At 35.5% G+C, this 12101-nt stretch overlaps 1 protein-coding gene across 1 annotated transcript in view; it reads left to right on the top strand.

Annotated features, from left to right (window-relative positions):
- Positions 1–10916, top strand: part of LOC127848027 (uncharacterized) — a 65548-nt gene extending 54632 nt beyond the window's left edge. Inside the window, exons 6-8 of the mRNA XM_052380312.1 lie at positions 1–10124; positions 10246–10367; positions 10610–10916. The exon at positions 1–10124 is cut by the window's left edge and continues 1431 nt beyond it. Of these exons, the coding sequence (XP_052236272.1) occupies positions 1–9568 (9568 nt within the window). The 3' untranslated portion in view covers positions 9569–10124; positions 10246–10367; positions 10610–10916. The remainder of the gene's footprint in view (positions 10125–10245; positions 10368–10609) is intronic.
- The last annotated feature ends 1185 nt before the right edge of the window (positions 10917–12101 follow it).

Raw genomic sequence — 12101 nt, forward strand, 5'->3', positions numbered from 1 at the left:
GGAGAATGTACACAACTTAAAATCGTTGTATCATTGTGTTGCTAACAGAGGTCAGCAAAGACGGAAAGTCATTAAAAGTATTGTGTTGAACGGGGAGTTTGTTTTTGATTTACATTCAAATAATGTTATATTAATTGCGACTTATTCGATATCGGAAAATAAATATAGTATTTCCGAAACGGCCCTGGTGGATTTGCGAAGCCGAGCTCTCCTCTTACTCAATACGGACAGACATTCAGAGCAAAGCAATCTTAATTCTGAGGAATTAAACGACTTTGTAAACTTAGTCGATTGCACTATTAGTACCAAAAAAACATTATTGGCATTGCATATGTCAGGGCATATGGATTATTTTGAATACAAACAATCAGTATCGAAAACCGATTTGGAAAGTGTGATTGAAAAATTAAACACGAAACTAAACAAATGGAATAACGAGCTAAACCTTTGCCGCTGCAAGTATTATCTACTGAACTACTTTAATGGATGCCAGGTCAACGGATTTTACAACTATCTAGAACGAAATACTTCTAAGAAACATAATTCTTCTGAAAAAGATGTTAACACATTTTTAAAATTTATACACAGAGACTTTGATATCGTAGATCTAAAAGATAAATATTCAGAAATGAAAACATCATTAGAAGGAGAGAGTTTTTTATTTTTGCTCGGTAAGTGTTTAGATCAAGTGTATAAGGATCGGAAGTTAACACCACAAAAAAGAGTTGTTAAAGTTGCTGGAGAAAAGATTAACACGTTTGCAGAAATATGTCATGAAGGGCGACTAATGCTTTTAAATCTTGAAGAAAACAGTGATTTTGTTGTGCGAACGATTTTAGCATTATATTATAACACGTTCCAATGTCTTCCGGAACCATCACATATTATGTTCTGTTCAGTCCAGACATCCTTCGAGGATATCGATTTGCTAATCGAACGTTGTCTGGGAGCAAAAGCTTTTCATTACGATACTCTTTTATTTTGCATTGCATATGTTGAAAATCTGTCAAGCGAGAAGCAAATTCATCTGGTAGACAGACTCCGAGAAATAGAAAAATCAGAAGACTTTAGATTAGCAGTAATATGTAGAGGATCAAAACACCATCCTTTCGTAGATATACTATCGGAATTTATGTCGATGGTGCAGCCTGTCTCAGATAAACTGCTAGCAACAATATTATACACTAAGTTCGAAAACGTCACTACGTATACGTCTGAAGTTGCAGGCTTGGGAAAATCATCGGTTATATCAATGAAAGCAAGAAAGAACAGACAAAGTGTCGTTACTCTTCATGTAAGTGGGCATGTAAGTCGCGATAAGTTTGTTGCAGAACTCAAACAGCTTAATTTAAAAAACAATCAATCTTTACATTTAGATATAGGCAGTGTCAACGACCCAAGAGAGTTGGACACTTTGGTGTTTGAACTGATTGTTTTGTCATATATTGCAGTTGGTAGGACAGCATTTGCATGTCCAACGAGCACAATTTACATAGAAATTGCAAACTCTATCAATAATTCACTTCAGAATAGCTTACCAACTGTAACCTCATTTAAAAAAAAACACTTATCATGGAAGAATTTTGACAACTACATAGCAAGCAAGGAACCCAGCAGTCCAAATCAAGTTGTCTGTCATTACCTAAAAGCTCTTCAAGAAAATACATTGGACTTGAAAGAAGTACACGTACCAACAGACCGACGTCTTTCTAAAAAAGAATGTAGGGAGCTGCTTAGATCAAACCTTGGTTTAATTCCTGATATTTCATATTCGATTGTACATACGTTTCTGAACGTTTTAGCGGATCAACTTAAAAAATTCTCGTGCAGTGTATTCTTCAGACTTCAAAACATATCTGATATGGTTGGAGGAAAATGCAAAATGTCGGTAAGGAGTTCTCTTGTAAAAACAATGGTTGAAATTTCAATAGAATTTGCTTGCAGGTCTGTACAATCCTGCAGGTCGACGCAACTGTCAACATTGACTAACGATGAAAGCCAAACAAAAGTAAACGATATTGCAACAAACCTTGTACATAGAACAGAAAGTATGGTTAAGTGGGAAGACAGTAACCACTTGATGTATGTTTTTCATAACCAAAATATTCAAACACTTTCTCCGGTGTATCGCGACAAAAAGAAGGTACCAGAAGCCATACAACAACTTTTTGAAACACAGCTAAAACGGCAATTAGAAAATTATGTTGAACTTGATCAGTGTCAATTGCAAGACATATTGCAACGAGTGGCAAGAACAAATCCTTTACCGCTCTCAAAAGAAACGTTGAGTAAAATGACATCGCAGTATGCACTTACACCTGACAATTTGCTTAAAATGATACTGATTATGTTTCGCATACAAACAAATGTTCCTGTGTTAGTAATGGGGGAAACAGGATGCGGAAAAACATCACTGATAAGATATCTCGCAGGGATATGCGAAGTACCTTTTACTGTTCTGAACATTCATGCTGGTATAACAAATGAAAACGTTATTGATATTGTCCTCAATGAGCACGAACAATGTTTAAAAAATCCGAACCAAAAACGATGGCTTTTCATTGATGAAATTAATACAACCGAATGTATTGGTCTAATATGTGACATAATTCGTCATCGCACATGTCGCAGATTTGTTTTAGCTCCTAATCTGACAGTGATTGGAGCATGCAATCCTTACAAAATCCGCACATCTGAAGCAATTTGTACTGCAGGACTTTCCGGGAAAGTGAAAACAGACGAGCTTTCAAAATTAGTTTATCGAGTGCTCCCATTGCCTGAAATGATCGTCGATTACGTATGGGACTTTGGATCACTAAGTGATACAGATGAAAAGAAATATATTGAAAGAATGTCAGAACCAGTGTTTGGTTCTGGGTCGGAAATGCATACTTTGCTGAGGGATTTAATATCAGCATCTCAAATATTTGTCCGTTTAGAAGAAAAAAACACATGCGTGGTAAGTCTTCGGGATGTTGGAAGGTGCATTATTCTCGTCTCTTGGTTTTTAAAGGTTATACATGGAAACGTTTCTCTTTTTAAAAAACCAAAAGAAGTAAGCGGTGAAATAAAGTCAATAGTTCTTGCACTTACCCACTGCTATCATTCAAGATTCACAAAGAAGGAGACTCGCAAGTTGTATAGGCAGTTACTGGTTCGGCACTTGTTAAAGCCAACGCGTGAATTTATACAGGCAGAAAACGATGTCAACAAAATAATTGAAGAAGCACAAAGTGAATTTCTTTACAGAATGGAATTGCCGTCTGGTACAGCAAAAAATACAGCGTTGAAAGAAAATATTTTTATGATTTTGGTTTGTATTCTCAACAAAATTCCAATATTTGTTGTGGGTAAGCCTGGTTGCAGCAAATCGTTGGCTATGAATATTATACGAAGTAATGTTAGAGGGAAAGATTCAAAAGATGAATTTTTCAAGACGCAGCCACAGTTATACTGTGTATCGTTTCAAGGGTCGGAATCATCTACGTCTGATGGAATATTGAAAGTGTTTGAAAAAGCCGAAAAATACCAAGAGTCAAATAATGTAGATGATGTTCTGTCTGTTGTTATTCTGGACGAAATAGGTTTAGCTGAAATTTCAAGGTTTAATCCGTTAAAAGTATTGCATAATCTGCTTGAACCAAACGGAAAGTCATTTCCAAATGTGGCTGTTGTAGGAATATCAAATTGGTCGCTAGATGCTTCAAAAATGAACAGAGCCGTCCATGTTTCTAAACCTGATATGGATAAAGAAGAATTATTTGACACAGCAACATCTATTTGTCAGTCGTTTGTTGAATCAATAAAACATAAATCCGCGGGAATGCTGGGGACGCAAAGCCCGAGTAAATTTCACCTATCCGACATTTCAGTAGAATTAAAGTCCATAGCGCATGCATACTTATCTTACACAGATAAGCTTCAATTTAAGCATTTTCATGGACTGCGAGATTTCTATGCTTTAGTTAAATTTATTTCGAAAACACTGGCAACTCAAACGGTTAAGAGAACTGATGGAAAGTCAATAGCAATTATGGAAGGGCTCCAGAGAAATTTTGGAGGACTCAAAAGCGAAAGGCGTAATTTAGTGGCTGTGTTTGAACAGTGTATTTCAAACACCAATAAAGACCGACAGGTCCTTGATCTTATAGCAGATAACATAAATGATACATTTGCTCGTCATTTAATGGTAATCACATCAGGGGAATCAGTATTAGGGCTCCTTGAAAAGATTTTACAAGATGCTGGTAGAAATAAACCTGAAATCATATTTGGCAGTCAATTTGAAGAGGATCTGACGGATGATTATCATTATCGTATTTTGAGTAAGATCATTCTTTGTATGGAAGAAGGAATAATTTTGATACTTAAGGACCTTGAGCATATATATGGCAGTTTGTATGATATGCTCAATCAAAATTACACACGTTTTAGCAAGAAAAACACTTGTCGCATTGCATTGGGCCCTTATAGTAACCCGTTCTGTCCGGTGTCGGATTCTTTCAGATGTATTGTACTTGTAGAAGCTAATCAATTGCACAAAATTGATCCGCCATTTTTGAGTAGATTTGAAAAGCAGTACCTTTCGTTTGCGGACATTTTAACCGATGACGAAAAGCAACTTGCGCAACAAATTAATGTGTGGATAGATCGTGTCAGTACTATCGAAGGACGTTCTTTCACAAAACATGACATTTTTCCGTTCTATAATGACGATCTCATAATTTCATTGGTCATTTTGGTTAAACGAAATAGAATACCAAATGTTGACAAAGATTTTAATCCTTTCAGCGAGTGCATTAAACGCTTAATGTGGATTATGACTCCCGACGCTGTTCTTCGATTGAGAAACGCTAGTGATGAAAATGTAAGAATGGAGAGCAGGCAAATACTCATCGATTATTTTAAATTGCCTTTACACGAGGGACTTGAAACTCTCATCGCTTTTCATCACAAACAAAACCAGATAGGCTTATCAAAAGTCAGAATGTTTGTTGTGTTCACCAACAGTAACATTCACACCCGTCTGCCAGCTCTGATTTCTGGTTTATCAGTTCAAACAGAGAACCTTGGCACATTTAAGTCTGAAAAGAAATTGTCCAACAAATTAAGAAAGTTTTGGCAAAGCGATACCAATGTGCTACTTATTCACTGCCATGCAGCTGACGATGAGCATCATTTAACCCTGACAATGTACTTAGTTAATAAAATACGGATCGAAGAGGAAGAACACATTGGTTATAAACTAGTTTACATGATCCTTCATATGGGCGTGAGGATCGTTCACGGTACAATTGCACGTGAAGATGACCTGATTGACGGCTCACTAGAAAAAATTAATTTTCTGAGTGGTTGGGATTTGTTGACTTTGGAAAGTCTGCAAAAACCTGTATATTCCGTTCCATGTTTGTCATCGCAGACTTTGAAACAAGCGATTGATAGCATGCGACCGTTGGAAAAGTATTTACACGACGAGTTGTTCTGGTCTTTCACCAGGATTGGATATAGCCAAAGAAGTCGAAACGTCGAAAGTGTTTTAAAGGTTATAGCCGACATTCAATCGTCTAAATCGCTTTTACCGGCGCTAGAAAACAAAATCGTGAAATATATCGAGGACACTGTTGGCAGCGCAAGTAACGAAGAATGGTGTGTACATATTGCATGTAATGCTAATGCATTAAATACGTCTTCACTATTTGCAGACGCCTTGTTACGACACATTATTTCTACAATTAAATCTCCACTTGCAAAGTTAATAATTAAATTAGAACAAGTTTCAGCTTTGGACAGTTTCTTCATAGATGACAATAAATGTGTATCACGACAAAATTACTGGCTGTCAGTATTTAATAGCCCTTTCTTTTCTATTATTACTATCGATGATGAGACCGGACTCGAGAGATTTCAGTGCTCAACCCCTGATCTTGGATTGAAAGTGCCTTTTGGTCGACAAATATATGATGACATTGAAAGTACTAGAGATACGTTTATGATGGAAGTAGCGAGTGCTAAAGTTAAATGCGACATTGAGGCAAACACAGAGCTTCCTCGTGACGTCATGAAGGAACTCATTAAACATCACGAAGATATTGTGAGTTTGAAAACACATTTTAATGAGTGTGCTGGATATAACTCGCAATGTTTAATAGACGACTACTGGAAAGACTACTGCAACCTTCTATCATACAAATGTTGTTATGGGTTACAACCTAAGGACCGAATTGAAATAACTTTATGGGCCATGAACAAAATAGTTAATTTTCCTGAGCTGGCTACAAAGTCTCCAATCGAAGCACTTGTATTTCTTCATTGTACAGGATGGACACACATATCCAAGTTTAATGCGTTGATTCAACTTTGCAGTGAATTTGACGCGGGATTTTCATCTGTGGTAAGTCAAGTTAGCGAGTTAAAATCAAAGACGATGGAAGACGAACATATTGCTGACGACATGTGTGATGAAGAAACACGATTCGGTTGCTTTGTATCACATTTATGCTCAGTAGCAATTCCTACTAAAGAAAATCACACGAAATGTAAAAAAGATACTCATTGGGAGAACGTGTTAAGAAACCTTGTTTTAGCAGTAAGAAACATTTCCGATTCGTCAAAGGAATACCAAGCACTGAGACTTTGCAGTGATATCTACAGCATAGCGGTTGTTCGAAATAAAATATCGGAAGATTTGATTTTTGATCTTGGCATGTCATTGACCAACAATGATATTGATTCCTCATTAGTACAAGATAATATAGAAAAGATCATACAAGATCTCAATAAATCAGGGGCATCAAGTGCTCTGTTCAGAATTGTTCGACAATATCTGATTAGTTGCATTTCATCAAATGAAGACACCGATTTCGCTTTTTTTTTTAAATTGTTGAACACTAAAATGATTCCCATAAATGAAATGCACTTGCTTAAATTTCCATTCGAGGTTCGAATAGATTGTGAAGTGTACGAGGATATGTCTGTGCTTAAAAACATTATAAGAGATAATCAGAATGCCGAAAATAATCAGACATTAAGTGATTTTTTTCACTTGCTGGATAAGTGTTTAAATAATATTATGCCCAACAAAAATGAAACTCATCCATTTTACGCAATGATTACAGATTTGCTGGAATCTCAGTTCTACAAATGTGTTGAACCGTATGATTCCGATTTAATCCTCGCCAGCGGAAGAGTCTTGCAAACAAAGCATACTGATTCAATCGGCCTGAAATTCATTACATCAGTAGCTTATATTCGAGCATTCATACGTTATCTATGTGTACGGGAAAACTTAATTGAAGAGGCGCTAGTTGATGCTTATGCATTTATGCTTAACGGACTTGAAAAATGTCACTATAGAGATCTTATCCACAATCTGATGTTGAAATACATTTTAAACGGTGAATGCATTACTGATGCTGTTGGAGGCACAACGCGTTTAGCCACAGGTGCATGCATATCTGGTGTTGCCAACGTGCATGATATGATAGCAGACAAAAAAGGATTGAGACAGAAACTCAATTTGACAAAACAATATGCCAAAACGTGTTTTGAATTTAACACACTGTGTCATTATGTGGACAAAGAGCTTTTAATTCAAGCTTGCAAATGTTTTGAAATTCCACAAAATAATTCCATCAAATTAAAATCAAACCTTGACAATGTGTTGAAAGCTCATACTAAACCTGACGATAATGCCCACCGATCAATGCTAGCATTCATCATATCACTTAAGGAATTTTACCTTCCTAAGTACATAAAAATGCTGAATGATACGGAAAAATTGCTAGCTTGGCCACTTGAAATGTTATTTGTAAAATGTTTTACATCCGCGCAAAAAGAACTGTTGAGGTGTACATTGGGGCTAGAAGATTTTGAGGATTCTAGATTAGTTCCTTGTCCACAAATGAAATATCAACAGTTTGTATGGAATTCTGTTTTGGTGTCATCTTTTGCGTTGGCTTTAGCTTATTCAGGAAAAACACATGATGTTAAAGCTAGCGCCCCAGTAACGCAATGCCTTTTATATCCATTGGAACAGTCGGTATTTAGTCTGTCAGGGTTTTCTTGTAAACCCACACACAACAGCGTTTCCCCCAATAAAACAACTAGTTTATATTATTGCAACTGTGGAACAGTGATGTTATTTCACCAGGAATATTCAAAAGATAAATGCAAAACATGTGGATCAGATGTTGATACAATAATTACTCCATCTGAACAGTTAATCAAAACGGAGCTATTTAAAAATGAGTCACCGACGCAGTCGAACCTTTCTCCTATTTCACAAAAAATATTCCAGTTTTTTGGAGACGGAGGTTTTTTAGGTTCTTTGGCATTACGAATAACAAAACCAGAGCAAGTATTTGCACGTTTTCCAGATATTGCGCCGTCAAATAATATATTCGATTTTATATGGGCGAGATTAAAACAACATTGGGACGAAATTAAAGGGATGCTCAATGCAGGGGATTTTGAAACTGGCATGTTTTTCCATTTAATCATGCAGAAAGGCACACATCTGTTGTTTAAGGACTCTCTATGTTCAGACAAAAACCAAGATATATCGGCCTGGGAAACCAAATTTGAACACGTTGTAGCCGGCATTGAAGACAACCTCTTTGAAGAAATAAGCTTTCTTATCCGAGACACTGATACAAAGTTCGGTTTGAGCAGTACATCTGTGGAATTACATTTACGCGAATCTGCCGAAGCTTTCACAAATGACTGTTGTTTGTTTAGGCAGACAAGGGTTGCTACAAAATCAGATTTTAGACGTCAGCTGTATCGTCGGAAAGAAGACTTTCCATTTTTGCAGTACGTTGTCGACAATGAAGACATTCTTTCACTACCTGTCCATATATACAATTTTATTCAATGGCATCTAGTATCCGTTGCCAATATCAACTTTAATTTAAAGAGAAACGAGTGTTTGGAGAAGACCGTTAATGAATACCAAGCTCTTTTGAAAGAAAATAAGGCTAAAGTGGCCAGCACAAATAGATTCAAGCAGTTTAAGGCATCTTGGAATGCATTATCAAAGCAATGCCCTGGCTTAAAACTTAAGTTTATAAATATAAAAAGCAAGATGTGCGATTGTCTTCTTTTATCACAAGAAGGCCAGATCTACCGTGTTTTAAAATTATTGATCGACACTCAAAACCAATGCATACATAATGCTTTGCATTTGGCAAAACAGTGTTCAAGTCTTCAGTTCCTTCTACGTTCGCCAGAAGTTTCCAGTACACGAAGTGTACTCGCAAGTGAAATTCGAAAAGATGATCTTATTGCTATTGATGGTAATTGGGTTGATTTTATTAACCAGGAATCGCACTGCGGTTTGCAGTATGGTGAAGGACGGCACATTAATTACGATTTCCAGAATATTGAAAAAAGACTAGCAGAAAAATTACTATTTGGTAAAGCGCATGTTTCATTCAATGACTTGCCGAACATTGTTTTTAGAGATGAACTATATCGCAATTTTCTAACATTGGTACAAGAGGTGCGTATTGCGGTTAAACAAGCACATTTGCCACAGGATTTGGAGTTATCGCTTCGAAAAAAAATGTAATGACAACAAAAGCCTGTCGTTTGAATTACTGAACAGTTTAGACATGATTCTTACAGTTTTGAAACGTTCGAAGTCTGTCCCCGAAAAACCGTTAATCGAGTTTGTGAATGACAGGAAGATAACAATAGTAAGTGGATTCCCAACTCATCATTTACCAACTCCTGAAACTAGGTTGTGTCTTTGTCATGTGATTTCATTTCACGAGATCCTTGAGGAACTAAGCGCTGAGCGCATTATTGAAGGACTTGGCGACGAATATTATAACGCTTTGGAAGAAGAATCACTGGCCCCGTTTAAGTCCATTAAGACCGTACAGAAATCAGAAAATATTTTAAAAGCAATCAAAAGATTCACATACAGATGCATATTTATGACAGACATTTCAAAAGATGAAAGTCTGATACAGTTTTTGTCCCAGCCTTCGTTTTGGCCTTTAGACGACTTGGAAAACAACAGAATTCCAATGGACGATGAGGATGTGCACGACGTATTCCAGCCAGATATACTTGTATGCCATGTTGGAACAATATACCAAATATTGAAGGAAACAATGGAGGTAAACCGCAATATTAAGTTAAATAAATATAAAAAAGTGTGTTTGTATTTAATAATTTTCTAACACATCATATCATTGTCAACATTAATGGACATTTTCTTATCACTTACTGGTCTTGCAGAAACTTCAGCAGGGCGTGTTAAAAATTGACAGAGCCATCACAAGCTGGAAGGCGAAACCAGAGCCAACATTACGAAAACAAGCGCAGAAAAAAGGATTTAGAACACTAAGAGATGCATAAAGGTATTAAACTTAAAATAAAGTGTGCTTTAAATGATATAACGTATATACATGTATATATTCCTAATTATACTAAATGACAAAATATACTTAATGATATAGATTTACATTCAGTATGGATATAGTCCATGATACGAGTTGCAGTTAACATTATAACAATTATTACATTTAGTTACATTTAGAATGACTTGAAATGTTATTGTTTTATAACGATTATCACTATTATTGTCTTTTAAATATTGTAGCACACGGGCAGATACCGCCATCCAGCATGAAGTCCGTAACATAATTAAATAGGAACTCTGGCTTTGTATTCTTATTGCTGCGAACATGATATACGACATCCTGAATATGGGTTCAATAGAAGTTAAGTATTCAGATGTTTGTTCGACACTATTGCAGGACGCAATGTGACGACATGTCACAATTAGATACTTTAATCGTCGGTCTTATGAAGACGAACTGGATGATTTATATAAAATAATTTAGTTGAACATAACTAGTGCACATACATACATGTATTTAATTCGATACAACTAGAGTCTTAACTTATGTAAAAAACATTTACAAAATACTTCCATTTAGCCCTTTTGTATATATTTACATCGCTTTGCTATATGTCCAGGAAATTGTAAAACAAGAACGTTTTGCCTAATGTGTATAAAGTGTTCAATTGTGATGCATTTTAAAATGTTTACTGTCACGTTTGTATTGTGTGTCAAATTTTATGGTATGATTTGTCTATCAATTAAATATATTTTCACTGAATAATTTAATTGTATGTACATATTTCTTATCGTGACTGATGTTGTTATTTTTGACGCCGATTTACACATGAAGAAGGTATATACGTTTATTGCGACTATGTAATGAAAGTGTATAGAATTTAGGCATGTACATATTATTTATACTCATTATTATGTATATATTAACATTTAATGTTATAGTTGACTCTTCATGTTATTGCGTCTGGACAATTTGCAAACAAGATTAATGACAACGTTTTTTTCTGAACTGTAAATAGTTTGCTCATACTTTCGGTGTAAATACATTAACTTGTATGCATATACATTTGAATATTAGCGTTTGGATGTTTGTTATTGACAGCTTTTGCGTTAATATAGTCCTGTATGATATTTCTGGTGATTATGCACATGTAAAAATCAAACGAACACTTGTTGTTGTTTTTGTGTAATTGTTGTGTAACTTTAAACTTATTTCATTCCTTAAATTGGCGTTCGTACATTTGAAGGTACACTTCGCACGTTAGATTGTTACGTTTTATCGAGAATAGTCGTGTAACTATTGTATATAAAAATGGATAAGCATATGTATAAGCAATTTAAAAATTAAACAATTTATAAAATTATTGAGAAACAATAAACAATTGATCGGAAATGATATTTGAAAAAATATAGTTTTATGATGTGCGTTATGATTGACTTGTATATATTAATGAGATGACGGAAGTGTTTAATCCGGCATTATTTTATTACACAATTTATATGTGGTACGTTAATTTTATTTTACGTTAATTGTAAATGCTGGCGTATATCAGTCATTGATTGTTTGTATGAATAGTCATACTAAATTATTATTTCCTTGCTTATAATTAACGAGGCTAGGTTAAACAAATGTAGATTTTGGTTGGCGTGGCGTAATGGATATTGTGTGCGCTTAGCAACCGGGAGATCACGGTCTGATCCCCACTGTGAAAGCGTTCTTTAGATCCTCCCC

The sequence above is a fragment of the Dreissena polymorpha genome, chromosome 10, assembly GCF_020536995.1.
Source record: "Dreissena polymorpha isolate Duluth1 chromosome 10, UMN_Dpol_1.0, whole genome shotgun sequence".
In the NCBI taxonomy this organism is placed as follows: Eukaryota; Metazoa; Mollusca; class Bivalvia; order Myida; family Dreissenidae; genus Dreissena; species Dreissena polymorpha.